The sequence below is a fragment of the Micropterus dolomieu genome, linkage group LG19 (assembly GCF_021292245.1).
Source record: "Micropterus dolomieu isolate WLL.071019.BEF.003 ecotype Adirondacks linkage group LG19, ASM2129224v1, whole genome shotgun sequence".
In the NCBI taxonomy this organism is placed as follows: domain Eukaryota; kingdom Metazoa; phylum Chordata; class Actinopteri; order Centrarchiformes; family Centrarchidae; genus Micropterus; species Micropterus dolomieu.
The window spans coordinates 15,582,169-15,598,992 of NC_060168.1; the positions used below are offsets into that span (position 1 = coordinate 15,582,169).

A 16,824-nucleotide genomic window follows, 5' to 3' on the forward strand; every position below is an offset into this window, starting at 1 on the left:
CGGGAGATTGGGGAATGTGAAGTTATGCTGCTGTGCCTTGTGCGTAAATGCGCACAGCGTCTCTGTTAATGGGGAGACGCTTCATCCTACTTCACAAAGCCGCTATTCACAATGTTTTCACAATTTTTATGACCCTGCCTGCCCATCCACACATCACATTCAACAATAAAAAATCAGCAATATCAAAGAGAATTTTCATTAAGGAACTCTAACAGCGCTTTATGACGCGCTACACAAGCGCCCATTTGATCATCTTAAATAACAAATACAATTTATAAATACGATATGAACGCTTTAGAGTCCTGCTCCCGCCGTAATCTGCATATTTCAGCTGCATGTCACGCCTCTATTAAACGTCACGGCTGCACCGATGTACCGGTGTATCCTCGCTCATTGCTCCCCCGGCAAGCCTCCTCGCTCCTCGCGTCTGGAGGTGCATTTTAGGAAATGAGATGTAGGATACTTCAAGGTTGCGTGCTGTGATCAATTTCCGGGTCCCAGGCAGGAGGGGCGAGGAGGCACAAAACAGTGAAATGAGAAAAAGTCCCTGGGTTAGACAACGTTGGAGAACGCCTCCGTTCAAAGCCACTTCCCAAAAACACATTTTCATGCGCAGTGGGTGCACGGGCAGAGTGCACGCAGGTAGGCGAGAGGTATGTAAGTATGTAGACGGGCAGGTAGGCCGGCCATGTATACAGTCATGCAACAGCCACAGATTCCGGATTCTTTTCATTTTTGTGTCAGAGTATTTGATTTCTTGACTGCTGTCTGGATGTAAAGAGAATATAACAAAAAATGCTTCTGAAATAAATTACCAACCCCACCTTAGTAACTCAGCTACAGCTTCCTCTCCACATGTATTCACAGAACATGTGAACATATTTCACACTATAGTTACAGCAGCCTATAGATTTAAAGGCAAATTACACAACTCACATATGCTATATGAAAAGACAAAAGTTGTATGTTAATGTTAAGTAAAGTTAAATGTTAGGTACTGTCAGATGGGTAAAACCTGCATCTTGCATCTCTTCTGTCACGTTGTATGACTTTACTCACCAAACAAGACGCAGGAAAAAGTAATGTACAACAATAACATAGTTCAAGTTGTCCTGTAGAGAGAAGAGAGGTTTTTATCATGTTAAGTGTTTTACGGTCACAATGATTTAAGAAGAAATACAACACTTAAAAATACAACTTACAGACAAGAGGTTGTCTACTCTCTGCAAAATAAGTTTTGTTATTTAAGTTTCCTCCTGTGGTCGGGTTACCACGTACAGTAAAACTGAATTGGGCGAGGCTTCCTACACACTCTGTTTGTATCGTAAATGCGCAATATGTGCGCAAACTGCGCATCTCGTGTACAATCTAGGCTATCAAGTGGTGTGGTGTATGACGCGTGTGTGGCCAAATGGTGGGTATGATGAAATGCACTCGAAAGAAAATAAATGTTTCTGTTTCACAAGATTAGGGTCAATTTCAGATTTTTCTTTAATGTTTGCTTTTTTTCTTGTGAAATCTAGATTATTTCACCTCTTCAGGCCGCCATAGAAATGTTTATAATCAAACGATGCAAAACGGCTAAATCTCTCCTTGGTTGAGTCCATACAGTAGTACATTAGGCTATTTTCAGTAATTCGCGAGAAGACATTGCATACTTTAATAAAACTGTGAGTGGCCTAAATTGCAAAGTCTCACTGAGATATGTTTAACAGATCAGCTGGTGAACATTAATGTTGAGTGCAGTTCACAGACGCCAGGTCACTTAATTCATATTGCAATATAGCTTTGCCGAGGCTTCTCTGCCCACCTTCGGAGGGATGTAAAGTGCCTGTTTAAGTTTCGCTGGTCTGTTGATTTTGAGCTTTAGTTAATTAAGTGATGTGAAACTAGAAATTTATATCCATAACTGATCATGACTATCAGACGTGCACTTAACTGTCCTGTGTGTGTGGATCCTTTATTAAGCATAATGTAACAGCAATAGGTCACTGCAATGTAAAAATCGCCTAGTCCATCACAAGTAAAAGTGCTGCATTGAAAATGTCACTTACATGAATATTATTAGTACATTTCTCCACCGGAAATGTTCATAAATGAGCAATTGTTCTCGTGTTTTTGTAAATTCCTGAGAACATTTCAGATTTAATATTCGTACACGGCCCAACAGGAGTATCCCTCTGTGCACTCTCTTGCGCTAATAGCGTGTTAATTCCCGAAAACCGGGGAAAAAATTAACGCAACATGTGACGCATGTTGCGCAGGAGCTGCTGAGAATACAGCGTCGTAAATAAAAGAAGGGGTCCAGTGCCCATGCGCGCTCTGCAGAGGACGTTCTTATCCTCTTATCCCATGCACATAAACACTGAAAAATATCCATCGATTGACTAACACTTCCCACATCCTGCAGGTGAGTTCTGACTAGATGCGTCGCAGACTATGTAATAATTTGTACATTATCACTAACTGATGGCCTGATGATCCGCTGTGTCGCTGTAAATGTTGCTCATCGGCTGGGAAACATTTTGGACACCTGAGTGGACACGGCTGTAGACAGCAAATAGAGCGTCATGGATCAGGCTGTCACTACATTATTCTTTTTTGAATGTATTTTGTATGTGTCGCTCTGCACAAACATCACCTCAGCCGTCTTTGAGCTCCCCCTTGTGTGTCTTGTTGATTGATGGTCGCACGTCCTCGCAGGCTTGTTTTCGGATGGAGGGGTGGGGATGAATGACAATCTCGTGCGCCTCGCTGTCCCAGTAGATAAAACTGTTAGATAAAACAATCTGGTCTGTCTTCACAGGAGAAGATGCCCTACGCTGTCCTACTCACTGCCCTTTTTACCCTTCCTCTTGCCGTGGGTAAGTTTTTGACCATTAGTTTGGTACACTATTAAGACACTTATTTTTTGTAAATTGTGCCTAATGACTGAAATAACTGTTTAACTGTTTCAATTCATCACTTGCTAATGCTACATATTTAATTCATAAGCCGTTCCTAAAAACAATTGGTTCATTTGGTTTCTCTATTTTTGACAAGACATAGGCTACAATTTATATATTTATACACATGTAAATGAAGTAATTAATAAAGAGTCACCATTTAATCACTTTCTAAGAAATGCACAGCTGGCTACTAAGTCATGTAACATTGTTCATCCAAATGCAATTAGAAAAGTCATCAAAAAGGGTTCTGAACATTTTCTGTCAAGTCCGCAGTTGTAAATATTAATTTGTTGTTAATAAATGGATTATAGTCCAGATAATCGGTGTTTTAGTGCTTTACAAAGAAGCAGAACAAGCAAATAAAAAGGTAAATGCAAATAAAAACAAACAATGAGATCATCAGACACAGGTGATTAAGAAGTTTAAAAATTGCAAGGATGGAAAGGTAGAACTACAAGAAACATTAAGTATGCATAAAAGCTTTCTTATTAAAAAAAATAATAATCTGTTATTATTTCTTGGTGCCTGTTATAACCAGCTGCGTTATAGTGCATTGCCGTGGTCCAGGTGTTGTGTGTGTTTGTGCAAATCAACAGAAGCAACAAAAAACCTTCTTATCAAGATCTGCATCTGAAATGACACCAAGATTAGAAGATTTCTTTTCACACTGGGATGTCTTTGCAAAAACAATAATCTTGAAATAGAACTTGACTGAAACCAACCTGCTTTGAGATAATAATTAAGTGGTTGAAGGTCTATCTTGATCTGTTGAGCAGCAGCCATTCTTAAAGACTTTGCAGCCACCTGGTCATTTTTAGAAAAACACCATGTGACATAACCTTTACTGTAAATAGTTTATAGTATTATCCCATAAAATGTTCTGTATGCACATGCATATGTACCTGACTGAAAACAATTAAATCATTTATGAACCATCAATGAATGCATCACTTAGTGTGTAACTTATAAACCATTTCCAAAGTTAATGTTAAACTTTTTCAGAACTCTGTTAGATACGTTCTTTAGTGATATTTCAGTGCACGTGAGGTCTAAGCATTGTGCAGGAGAAGATAAATAATGATGAGATTGGTTCTACTCTCCTCACAGGTTGGGTCGTACTGGGTGAGTCTAACTCCAAATTTCATCACATATGATTCACCTACTAAACATATTCTCTGAAGAGCTTTCTCACTTTCTTTTCCACCTCGACAGGTGAAAGAGAGGAAGTCCAGAAGGTGTGTGCCGGGAAGGAATTTCGTCTGCCTGTGTACTCGACATCCAGGATGGTGACTTTCACACCACACCCTGAGGGACCGAGGCACGTCCTGCTGGACAGAACCATTGTGAGCGGAGGTCACTTGTGTTTTTGTTTGTTTGTTTGTTGCGTGTACCGATTTCCAAAACCTGTTTGCTGTCCAACTGCAGGTGAAGGACCCACGGTTTGAGTGGACCAGAGATAAGATGCTAGTCCTGAAAGAAGTGACTCACGGTGATGAGGGACTTTACGCCATCAAACTTTCCTCTGGATTCACCGATGAGACTGTTCGCTTGATTGTATCAGGTACGATAGTTTCCTCTCTTTATGAAATCCATCCATACTTTTTCCACAACACATTACCTTCCTCTTTTATTGGCTTAAAATTCATGTGAAAATACTCAATTACAAGTAAGTGCTTTATTCAAAATACTACTGAAGTAAAAGTACAAAAGTATTATCAGCAAAATGTGCTTAAAGTATAAAAAGTAAAAGTTTGAGATGATGTTATTATATGTTATTATATTTTTTATTTTTAGATATTGATCAATATGTAAGCAGCATTTTACTGTTGTGGCTGGCTGAGGTGGATCTAGTTTTAACTACTTTATATGTAGTTAGGTAATTTAGTCCAGAAATATTGGATCATTTTGCCACATAAGATCTTTAACAATCATTTAAATGAATCCACATGAGAAGTTTAAAGGGAAAATGTCGCTTTAATTTGGGCTGCTAACAACTCATATTAGACATCTGAAGTGTAACAATGAGCACCAAACAGGCACTACATTTTTGTAAAAGCAATTCGTAACTACAACTGTCAACGTAGTGGAGTAAAAAGTTCCTTCTGAAATGTAGCAAGTGGAAGTATAAATTAGCATAAAGTTGAAACACCCGTAAAAGTCTTGTACCTCAAAATTGTACTTGAGGACTTTCCACTAAGGCTGATCATTCTCTCTGCCGCTCTCTGATCCCTCACACCCTCATCCTGTCTCAGAATGCATTAAGTCCTACCACAGAAACTACGGGGACAACTTTGAGTACAGCGTCCCTGAAAATGGCTCCCTTCTGGAGTTTTCTCCCTGGGGTGCTCCACCTGAGGCCATGCCAGTTGTGCTGTGGAACCGGACGGACCCGGTGACCAACGACGTGGGCCGGGGGCGGCTGCTGCGGGGTGGGAAGATCTGGGTGGCCGAGAGAGTCACACAAGCGGACCAAGGCAACTACACCGTGAGAGACGGCATGGGGAAGGTCGTGTCCCGCAACACCCTCACTGTCCGCGGTGAGCAGAGACGGTTTTAAGAGGCTGACTGATGAATTTCTTCAACTTTAGGATCCTGTCAACTGTAACATTTCTATTTTATCTTTCCCTTTCCGTCTGACACCCTCTTATACCTCGACATTTCCTTCATTCTACACTCCTTTCTTTGTGTTCATGATCCTGCATGTGAAAGCAGGACGCTCCTTCAATGTCACCCGCTTCACCAAGGAGTCTCTAAACCTGCCCCTCTTTCTTCCTGTCCATCATGCCCACCTCATTTTTACCCCCGCCCGATACCCTGACGAATCCTCCCTTGGCCCTTTTGACCCCAAGCCCCCCCGTGGCCCTGTGCAGCTGATCCGCGAGGGCCATATAACTGACCACGACATGCGCTACAGGGGCCTCATCTCTCTGGGCAGGAACGGCACCCTCAACGAGGTCGTCATAATGAGGCTGACCTCAAGGCATGATGGGTTGTATGAAATCAGAGATGGCGATGGAAACCTGGTATCCTCCACCTTGTTGCAGGTGATCGGTGAGTGAAAGTATGTGTTTAATGTTTGTGTTTTTTTGTATCTGAATTTTATGCTTCCTCACAGTCGCCATTCACTCTGATATCTGTCCCCCGTCTCTACTCGCTCCAGAAAGGGGAGGCAGATGGCGATCACTTCTCAAGTCCATCACGGTCCCTTCTGGCATGTTTGTGTCACTGGCTGGTTTTATCCTGTTCATGAAGCGATACCCGAACTGCAGTCTCTCGCAGATCATCACAGGCCTAAGATCAAACCGCACGCCACCAGCCAACCCTCCAATGGTCAACATCCAGGTGAGGAAATCAGGATGAACATGGCTAGTGGCCCTACTGGCTGAGATAGCTGTGCAGGTAGAATAATTAATATATGAGGTCTATACTTAGCTTCTTGTCCTGTTATCAAAGTAAATCTGGTCTTGGCTCACTTAAGTATTTAGTAGGTGTAGTGTTACATGAAGGATTTCCACACTCACTTTACTATTTGGAGAATTGGAGCTTTTAAATTTATATTTATTCAGAACTATTTCAATACAGCTTCACATTTTGACATGTCAGTTTTTCTTTATGCAGTTTACCACTGCTTTAAAAAAAAAAGCCCGCAAAATTGATCAATCAGTTCAAATAAAATTTAAAAATAAAATAAATAAATAGGGGGAGGGGTGTATGCATGCAAATCGGGGTAGAAGAAGTAAAGTTGGTTTTAAGATAATGTATGGGACATTGGTAGTTTAAGAGAGCGTGGAACGGATTAAATAACCATATGGCATTAAAAGGGCCATTACAAGGCTCGATCTCTTTATAAATCTAGGCTTTTCGAGCTTTACTGCATATGTGATTTAATTCATTTCCACCCTTTTTGAATCCATATGTTGTGAGACACCTAATTGCAGCCATGGTAGAATTTCTAACAAGTAAACTCAAGCCTTTCCCTCTTTACCTTTTACAAGGTACAAGGTTATGCAAGGCTGCATAACATAATGAAATTTGTAGTTCCTTCATGCTACACACACAACATATAACTAAGTGTAGGTCTATATTATAATATGCTAACAAATAAAACAATACAGTTATTTATATACATATATGCATACATATATACACCCCACAGTGCATTTTTTAAATATGCATCTGGGTTGAATGTAAACAGCAGCAACCAGATGATAATATGAAAGTTTCATCTTCACAATGAAAAGTCTGAAATTTGGGAAAAGTCTTTCATTAATTAACCTAAATGTGGCTCTCACCTTATGTGGCTTTCTTTTTGCATAAAATGCTGAGGTTAATTAAAACTGAATGGTTTGATGAGTATGAAATAAAGGTCATCGTCACCAGATCTCAACCCAATTCAACACCTATGGGAGATTTTTGGATTAATGTGTAAGATAACGCTCTACACCATCATAAAAAACTTTTGAAAGAATGCTGGCCATCCCATCCAGTAGAGAGCAACAACACAAGGAGATCGATGACAAGGAGCATTGAAACTGTTCCAACTGTTCTTGTGGCTCATGGTGGCCCATCTCCTTACTAAGTCACTGTTATTTTTTTCTTAATTTATCACCCATCAGTATATAATATGATGTGATTTGATTAAAAAGTTTAGGTACCATGCCAAACCATAAAACTTAAAAAACCCAAAGCGTGTAAATTAGTTTCACTATAATTATGTATCTTATCAGTTGTGAGGTATTCTCTACAATTGTGTTACTGCGGCTGCACTGAGTTTTATGTGTTGATGTGTGTTTGTCTGTGCAGGACTACAGCCAGCCCAGCCCCCAGCCCTCAGGCCTCTACAATCACTCTCAGCAGCCTGGAACACCAAGGAAATGGACCCCAAGAGCCAGTCCTACTCATACTGTAAGGCTGATTGACTGAATTAAATGTAGCAGGTTTTGTCCCTTTGCTTAAAATTGATAAATAGCATTGTGTCTGTGTGTGCTGCGTGCTTGTGTGCTGTCGTTTGTATTTCCAGGGTTACAGTCCTATTATTGTAGGAACTCCGAGAGCTCAGAACCAGGAAGCACACAGATTGGCAGCTGGGAACTCCCCTAGTCATAATTCAGCTACTGAGGTAATATAGTAGTATTATAGTGTAGGTGAGAATTTGCATATCACAGACTGAAATATTCTTTAAACAAATGTTTTCATTCCTTTCTAGAGAAACACATTTCATGAGGATGAGAAAAGGATTTCCTTTTCAGTGCCTGGGGCTTCAGACTGCCTCCACTCCTCTGAGGACTGTGTCCAATTTCAGATCAAGAAAGATCGCGACAAAGAAAGGTGGAGTGAATCACAAGAATACTTTTCCACACTGCCACTAGACACGGACACCTCTGAATCCTGCAGTGTTTACACCTCAGAGAAACTGAACTTCTTATAAAACGGAGAATTGGAGCAAAAAATGATGGAAGAAGAAACGTAAGGCATGGAGAGCCCACAGTATACGTTTCTCAGTTGGAGTGAAGCGGTTGTGGAAGGGAAAGACCTTGCCTGTGCCTTTTGCATCTGAGTTTTAATGGTTTGGTATCAACATTGCATGTCATTTTTCTGAAGCATAAGTTGAGCATTAGCCTTCCTGTCTCATATTACGTATTTCTTGACACTGTTGATGGTGCTCCTGAAATCTCCTGCTGTTACCTACCTCCAGACCCTCAGGACCAATGTGAACAGCACTGTATTTGCTGAGTGATAATATGTGTATGTTTGTGAGAGTAATGTGACCACTAGGACGACATAGAAATTAGCGTGGTGATACAAACGTTTGCAACAATTTTAAGTACTGTACACTAATAGAGAGTTAGTTGACATGTTTTTCTCCATCCATCATGTTAACCATTCCTAACTGCAACAACATTTAATTATTATGTTAAATGTCTGTTCTACAGTTAAGTGTTTTCTGCAATTAAATAGTATATTTACCCTTGAGGTAATTGTAGTACAGTTATAGTAATGTGAAATGTAACATGTTCCACCAAATATTGCAATAGCATATTAATCTGTAAACTTTATGTACAGGATAATATTTTATCACCAAATCGTTCTAGTGGACTGCTGCTTCTGATATTTTTTGATTATCAAAATATAATCTCTCAAACAATAAAATGTATATTTAACACACATTTTAGATGAGTTTCTCCACTATAGTGTATGTTTAGCTGTAACAATTCTGCAACAATTATTTTCATTATCAGTCATTCTGTGAATTTCTTTTTTTTTGAATATTTGTAGATCTAAATAAAATGTCAAGGAAATGGCCATCACAAGTTCTCAAAGCTTAAGGTTACATGTTAAAATTGCTTATTTGTCCGAATGACAGTCAAAAACCCCACAGATGTTTTAAATTATTTTAGTTTTCAACTTATTTTGAGAAGCCGTCAACAGAGAATACATGTATATATTTTTTTCCCTTGATAAATGACTTAAACGATTTACCAACTGTCAAAATTGTTGTCAAATTTCTGCCTATCGACTCATTATTTCAGCACTAGTTTTTGGTACATTGATAAATGCAGTGGTGTTTTTCCAGCAGTAGATGGAATTTAATTATTATGTTAAATTCTAGTTCTACAGTTTAATGTTTTTGCAATTAAATACCATATTTATGCTTAAGGTAGTACAGTAATAGTTATGTGAAATGTAACATGTTCCACCAAATACTGCAATATTAATCTGTAAACTTTGTGTACAGGATGGCAAAAGAGACTGCTGTTTCTGATATTTTTTGATGATCAAAACTGTAATCTCTAAAACAATAAAATGTGTCTTTAACACACATTTTAGATGATAGTTAAAGATACTTCAGTGTGGCTGTAACTAACAATTATTTTCATTATCAAACTGTGTAATTTTTTAAAAGGAATATTTGTATATAAAATGTCAGGGAAATGATCATCACAAGTTCCCAAAGCTTAAGGTTACCGTACTTAATATCGCTTATTTGTCCGCACGACAGAGAAAACATGTATATTTTTCCTTTGGTAAATGACTTAAACAAATTAACCAACTGTAAAAGTAGTTGTCATATTTCTGTCTATGGACTCATCACTTCAGCAGTGAAGTTTTTGGTACATCGATGAGCGCAATGGTGTTTTTCTGGCGGTAGATGGCAGTGCGGCACCCGTGAGACTTGGTTTCTGGAAGAAAGCGTAGAAGAAGACAAAGCTCCGTTTGTAGCGGCAATGAAAGGACAGCGTGCTACTTACAATTTGAGCAAAACATAAGTACAAGTGTACATCAGCTGCAATAACTATCAAAGTACAGGAAGAGCATAATTCCATTTTCAGAAAAGCCTATAAGGACTGCACCAGCAAGATGTCTTTGGTTTGTGCAAGTAAGTGAAGTTGGATTCATTCAAATGATGGAGGTTAGCTGGGCACCGCGCTAATGCTACTAGCTCTTTAGCTAACGCTAGCGGCCACGCAGTGCCGCCTTCTACTAATAGGTAGTTCATCGGGCTAGTTTGTGGTTGTTTCATTGTTGGTATTGTGTGTTGTTTTTTTAAAAATGATGTAATTTTTTTACCAGTCTCCAACGAGGTGCCTGAGCACCCGTGCGTCTCTCCGGTGTCCAACCAGGTGTTTGAGCGCAGGCTGATCGAGAAATACATCGCAGAGAATGGGACGGATCCGATGAACGGACAGCCCTTGTCTGAGGAACAGCTCGTAGATATCAAAGGTGAGCTTCAGGCAGCAGTTGGAGATATATACACTCACTTACCAGTTTGTAAGTCAACATTACACCTCAAGCTAAAACCAACGCAGTTTAATACAACAGGCCTGTAATAAATCCTCATTCAGTTTTTGTTGAAGCTGACGTGTTGATTCACTGCATGGTGTTACACTGCATTGCATTTACACTGAGATGTGTTTTTAACATTGTGTCCACCCTATTTATGATCACTGAGGATATATAACAGAAAATGACTCAGTATAACACAGTACTGGTCAGCTGCCACCTCAGAAATGAATGACTTCCTAAAACAGTTAACACACATTATAATCTTCATGAGAGGATGACTTGTTTCAGGGTTTTGTATGAAACTGCTTCAGTTGTAGTGTAGGTGTACTTGATAAAGTGCTGATTAAAGTTAATTGCTTAATTGACAGTGTTTCAGCAGTAGAAATGTTAATATCAGATGTTCATACTTCATACGGGCGGGGCGGGGGGGGGGGGGGTTGCAGTAGCTCAGTAGATAAGGATTAGGCTAAGCAGTGCCCAGGAGGAGAACTGGCACCTCTCCAGCTACCAGCCCACACTCCGCAACTCTGGCCCGAGCAAGCCCCTGAACCCCCAACTGCTCGGTGCAGCAGTCTCCTCACTCTGACATCTCTCCATGTGTTGCTATGGGTCCTGTTTGTTCGTGTGTGTTTTTTGGACCTGTGTGTAAAAATACTAACAGAGTGAAAACATTGGGTTTCCCCTTGTGGGATTAAATAAAGTATATCTTCTTCAAATATAAATCCTACATAGTAGAGTTCTATTTTTCTTGCCCCTCATATCCTGCAGAGTGTTATTACTATTGCTTGTTCTGAACAACTTTTCTCTGTTTTAGTATCCCATCCCATTAGACCAAAGGCACCATCGGCTACAAGCATTCCTGCCATTCTCAAGTCTCTTCAAGATGAGTGGGTAAGTGTTGTCACCTTGAGGAGGTGGTAAAGGGGAAATTCACACCAAAACACCATCATACTATTAAAGTAACCCAAAATTATAATCAGTTTGGAATTAACAGGTGACTTTTTTTCTAGACCATCTGTCACTACTACACTTGTGTATGTACCAATCTTTTGAATGACTGTTACTTTAGTAGACCAAAATACAATATGTACGAGTGTCTTGACTGAAAAAATATGGTTTAATTACATTGTACCGTTGCTCTTTTTCCACCTGACTTGTAAAATGCACCCCACACCCACTTCCTTATTAAAATATCAATGTTAGACAGTGAGAAGAGTTCCTTCATCCTGTTTTCTGTTTTTATGTTCTAGGATGCCGTTATGCTTCATAGTTTCACCCTGCGGCAACAGCTGCAGACTACTCGCCAAGAGCTGTCACACGCCCTCTACCAACACGATGCCGCCTGCAGAGTCATCGCTCGACTCACCAAAGAGGTCACTGCTGCAAGAGAAGGTGGGTTGGCTACAGTTTGTGTGTCCTCTATTGAAAGGCGTATTTCCAGTTCTAAAGCACATAGAACAGCTTTTATACAACCATCAGCTCTCTCCAGAATCGGTTCTGCGCCAACATATTGTGAGAGCAAATTTTTCTGATTAGCTCTGATTCCTTTTTACAGCTCTTGCCACACTCAAACCCCAAGCTGGACTGGTTGCACCTCAGGCAGTACCCGCCTCTCAGCCAGCTGCAGCAGTAAGTGATTGACTTTTATTATTTGGGCCAATAAGATGCTCATCACAATCTTTTGCCGTACTTCCTCCTAACAATCTCTGTTTCTTTCTTCTGTCCCTCAGGGTGCTGGTGGAGAGCCCATGGAGATCAGTGAGCAAGTGGGAATGACCCCAGAGATCATCCAGAAGGTACGATATTTTGTCTTTTACCCACATTAATCATTATTTGGTTATACTTTTCATTTTATTCAGCAAGTTTAAGATGTATTTCCTTGTGCTTTTTTTCTGTTTGCAGCTCCAAGACAAAGCTACTATCCTTACTACGGAAAGAAAGAAGGTATTATGTTGTTCTTTTAATGACACATATCATGCCTTTTTCTGCTGTAATAGCTCAGTTTTGTGTAAACACTTGTCATAAGTCAATAACCGTTGTTGTACTATGTAATATACTGTCACACCCCTTGAACTGCTTTACTATATTTCTCCAGAGAGGAAAAACTGTCCCAGAGGAGCTGGTTAGAGCCGAGGATCTTAGCAAATACCGCCAAGTGGCCTCGCATGCTGTGAGTATATATTTCTGTTCAAGTATACATATCATTTTCCCTTTTAATCAGAAGGCTGAAACCGTGTCTTAATGTGCTTGATGTTTATTGTCAACACGCTCTCTTTGTTGCCTTCAGGGACTTCATAGTGCCAGTGTCCCTGGTATTCTGGCTCTGGATCTGTGTCCCTCAGACACCAACAAAGTTCTCACCGGTACATTCATTTCATCCAAGGCTGAGCTGCAATCTTTCAGTTTTTAAAAGTTTTTGTGATTTGTTGACACACACGTTATTTGATATCGACCCCCTCGTTTTCTTCAGGTGGAGCTGATAAGAACGTGGTGGTGTTTGACAAGAACGAGGAGCAGATTGTTGCAACACTTAAGGGTCACACCAAGAAGGTCACCTCTGTCATTTACCATCCATCCCAGGTAACGTTGTCTTTTCTTTGTTTGAAATCAAAGTTTTAATCCTCTGACTTCAGAAAGAAAAGAGTGTTTGAATTATTCAGAGACATGTACAATCTGTTATTCTTACTCATTTTTGCTCTGTTTTTTGTTTATTTACTAATCCCTGGCACCCTTGCTGTCCTTCCCCCTCTAGTCCGTGGTCTTCTCTGCATCTCCAGACAGCACCATCCGTGTGTGGTCCGTTGCCGGAGGCAACTGTGTCCAGGTGGTGCGTGCCCACGAGGGAGGTGTGACTGGACTCTCCCTACATGCTACTGGGGACTACCTGCTCAGCTCCTCTGAGGATCAGGTGTGTGTGCGGCTTGATGACAAAAAAACAGACCTCGTGCTATAGTCAACACTGAAGTATACGTTACGAGCACCACACTTAACGTATTTCCAATTTATTTCCTCACTGTTCTGCAGTACTGGGCCTTTTCTGATATCCAGACTGGTAGAGTCCTCACCAAAGTTACTGATGAAAGTGCCGGCTGTGGTAAGTGACTGTATGTTGTGTGTTTAGCAAATTGAAGTGTCGTGCTGTTCCAGGGTGTAATGTTTCTGCCTGCCCCCTACAGCTCTCACCTGCGCTCAGTTCCACCCTGATGGTCTCATTTTTGGCACTGGCACGGCTGATTCCCAAATCAAGATCTGGGATCTGAAGGAGCGTACCAATGTGGCCAACTTCCCAGGCCACTCTGGCCCTGTCACCTCCATTGCTTTCTCTGAGAACGGATACTATCTGGCCACAGGTTAGGACTATATAAGAGCATTTTTACATCAGGCAAGAACGTTGGGAATATGGAAAAATTGTGCACACCTGTAACACTAACCTGTACACTGACCTGCAATATCTTAAACTCCAACTAGCATCTTCAGCCCTTGTTTTTGCTCTAAAGGGATCTGGCACTGTATATTTAATTGTTTATTGCTCCAGGTGCCCAGGATAGCTCTCTGAAACTGTGGGATCTGAGGAAACTGAAGAACTTCAAGACCATCACCCTGGACAACAATTATGAGGTATGAAATTGCAGTTATTTCTCCTATGAAAGTAATAGTTGCCCAGAGTTAAATGAAAAGATCATGTTAATGTCTGTAAACTAAATATGAAGCTAGAGATAGCAGGCAGTTAGCTTAGCAGAAAGACAAGAAGCTATTTCTTGGCTGGGTTTACAGCAAGTGAAACCTCAATTTGGTGCCTTTACGTTTTCTGTTTATATGTAAACAAACAAGATACACACATTGTAATTACTAAAATATGAGGCACCTCCTGCCTCTAGCTTCACATTTACCATACAGACATGAAATTGGTATTGATCTTGAGAGTGAACTCATCAAGAAAGTGGATTAAAAAGTGGATAAATGCATTTCATGTGATATCATTACTAAGATGGCTTAAAGTGAGGGTCTGATAAGTGATGCAGCAGAATGTTATCGGGAATTCACATCCTTTGGGGATTTAACTGCATCACCGAGCTTGTGAGGAATAATCATGCATATCTTTACTTGGGTTGAGCAAGTTTTTAGGTGAATCGCAGAGACGTGTTTCCAAACTTCACACAACCTCATTGATTAGCAGATCCACACTTTGTGAAAAAACAAAGGAATCTATGGCTTTGCTGATTGGACGAATTACATCACATGGCTCTTCCTTGAGTGACTTATTGTAAACAATGCAACAGCTTCAAAGTAAACTCCGGTTGTAATCACCATTTTGAGCATAGTCTATAGTCTACAGGGCACTTCAAAATTGAGCAAAAAGATAGCAGTTTAGATTGCAGACCATGATTGTGATTAAGTATTTTTTGGCCATATCGCCAGCCCCTATTGTTTACACACATTTGTGTTTGATCTGTGTTCTTGTCTTGGCTGCTGTTCCTCTGTCCTCCATATACTCACACCTCTGTGCTTCCAAATCGCATTTTCTTTTCTTTTTTCTGTTTCAGGTGAAGTCCCTTGTGTTTGACCAGAGTGGTACCTATCTGGCTGTAGGAGGGTCTGACATCCGCGTCTACATCTGCAAGCAGTGGTCTGAGGTCCTCAACTTCACAGGTGAGGGGGAGGATACCAATCTCTTAAATGTTCATTCAGTATGCATGTCATATGGTGTTTGCTCTGAGGAAGTAGCAGACTATTCACCCTTCTGACTCCCTTTTTAATTGTAGACCATACAGGATTGGTGACAGGAGTGGCCTTTGGAGAGAACGCTCAGTTCCTGACCTCTGCAGGAATGGACAGAAGTCTCAAATTTTACAGTTTGTAGAAAAGGATAAATTCAGGATGAAGCGAGGAGGACAACTGAGAGGAGGATTGAGTGGTTTCTGTGGTCTGAGTCACTCTCCTGGACACGGACTTGGCATAGACCTGTAATTTTTAGAAACAGACAGGAAAAAAATCACTGCTAACTTTGCTTTATTAGTGTGTTTGTCCTCATGTCCAGGAATGAGATCCCATCGTCTGCGATATGAAACCACAGCAGCATGGTTAGGATGTTTGTTGGCATTTTATGTGTGAAATGTAAATGGTGTGAAAGGAGATACAGAAGCCAGTGTAATATTCCTGTCTGATTTGCCAGCAAATATGATTTTACTGTAGGTTTTTTCTTTTCTTTTTTTTGTTTTTCTATTGTGTGTGGGGGTCTAAAGTTGCTTGTAATCTAACTCCAAAGTGTTGTAGTACACTGTTGGGAGCTATAATTGGTGTGACAACAATCTGCTTTGCTTCTTAATGTAGACCAGCTTCATTACAGTATCTTTAGGGTAAGATTAAAAAATACTTCTGTAGTGACGTACAGTACATCTAAGCAAAAAATGAACAAACGTATGAGATTAATGTTCCTCTGTGAAAGATTTAGTCCTGTTTAAACTCCTTCAATTTCATTTTCTGTTTTATTTTTACCATTACAACTTTTTCCAATTGTATATTTCTAATTACGTACCTGTTGCAACTCTGCCCTTTTACAATAAAATAAAATATCTTTTGTATTGCCACTCATCCATTTGTCAGATCAACAATATGGGTACTGTTGGGTCAACTGCAGGTATTCATTATTTCACTTTGACTTAATTTACAGACACAAGCCAAACAAATCTTAAGTTACTCAGTAAGTGCATGTTAGCCGAAAGCATTGTATTTTTCTGTGGTAAATTTGAACTAAAAGTGGTTGAGTCCCCTTACTACACTCCAAGCTTTGTTTTGCGTATTGCTACTCTGATGTTTGAGCTTCATTGTGCAGTGTGATTGTGTGCAGAATGAGGATGACTAGTTTAAGATGAAAATTTCTGTGCTCACGTTAGATTTGCAAGCTCATTGAATGGCACTAAAATACAAGGGAAGAAAAGGGCAATTGGCAAACACGTGGTTTAGTAAATGTATAATAGCTATAAACCATACAGCATGCACCCCTGAATTTGCCAAAGCTCATCTAACAGTGCACTACGGCCCTTAGCAGTCCTCTTAACTGAGTGAGTCCGGTGTGGGAACCGGAACCGGT

The 16,824-nt window shown here is 40.3% G+C and overlaps 2 protein-coding genes across 4 annotated transcripts; both read left to right on the forward strand.

The window, feature by feature from the left end:
- Nucleotides 1-418: 418 nt before the first annotated feature.
- On the forward strand, nt 419-9,427 carry LOC123957795. Of its 3 annotated transcripts, none has more exons than XM_046030864.1 (11): nt 419-657; nt 2,807-2,864; nt 4,056-4,070; nt 4,161-4,291; nt 4,374-4,509; nt 5,201-5,485; nt 5,661-5,999; nt 6,109-6,290; nt 7,752-7,853; nt 7,969-8,067; nt 8,155-9,427. In XM_046030864.1, exons 2-11 carry the CDS (start codon nt 2,813-2,815, stop codon nt 8,374-8,376), a joined length of 1,563 nt encoding a protein of 520 aa, XP_045886820.1. In that variant the 5' UTR covers nt 419-657; nt 2,807-2,812; the 3' UTR covers nt 8,377-9,427. The 3 variants fall into 3 exon arrangements, with proteins under 3 accessions (XP_045886820.1, XP_045886818.1, XP_045886819.1); XM_046030862.1 differs by having other exon boundaries at nt 419-653; XM_046030863.1 differs by lacking the exon at nt 419-657 and adding an exon at nt 2,319-2,410.
- A 723-nt stretch (nt 9,428-10,150) lies between these two features.
- Nucleotides 10,151-16,321, forward strand: prpf19 (pre-mRNA processing factor 19). Its single transcript, XM_046031555.1, has 16 exons — nt 10,151-10,326; nt 10,521-10,670; nt 11,548-11,624; nt 11,984-12,125; nt 12,289-12,362; nt 12,464-12,529; nt 12,636-12,677; nt 12,829-12,903; nt 13,021-13,096; nt 13,204-13,313; nt 13,486-13,641; nt 13,758-13,827; nt 13,910-14,083; nt 14,269-14,351; nt 15,278-15,383; nt 15,497-16,321. The coding sequence occupies exons 1-16, from the start codon at nt 10,308-10,310 to the stop codon at nt 15,592-15,594; spliced, it is 1,518 nt and encodes a 505-aa protein (XP_045887511.1). The 5' UTR covers nt 10,151-10,307; the 3' UTR covers nt 15,595-16,321.
- Nucleotides 16,322-16,824: the final 503 nt, after the last annotated feature.

What these genes read in the sequence shown, in the direction of transcription:
- LOC123957795 (XM_046030862.1), top strand. Translation starts at nt 534, where the DNA reads ATGAGAAAAAGTCCCTGGGTTAGACAACGTTGGAGAACGCCTCCGTTC. An exon ending in CACCTTGTTGCAGGTGATCG is followed by an intron (nt 6,000 to 6,108) that starts GTGAGTGAAAGT and finishes TACTCGCTCCAG; the next exon opens with AAAGGGGAGGCAGATGGCGA. An exon ending in GTCATAATTCAGCTACTGAG is followed by an intron (nt 8,068 to 8,154) that starts GTAATATAGTAG and finishes ATTCCTTTCTAG; the next exon opens with AGAAACACATTTCATGAGGA.
- prpf19 (XM_046031555.1), top strand. An exon ending in GGTCACTGCTGCAAGAGAAG is followed by an intron (nt 12,126 to 12,288) that starts GTGGGTTGGCTA and finishes TCCTTTTTACAG; the next exon opens with CTCTTGCCACACTCAAACCC. An exon ending in CCCTGGACAACAATTATGAG is followed by an intron (nt 14,352 to 15,277) that starts GTATGAAATTGC and finishes TTTCTGTTTCAG; the next exon opens with GTGAAGTCCCTTGTGTTTGA.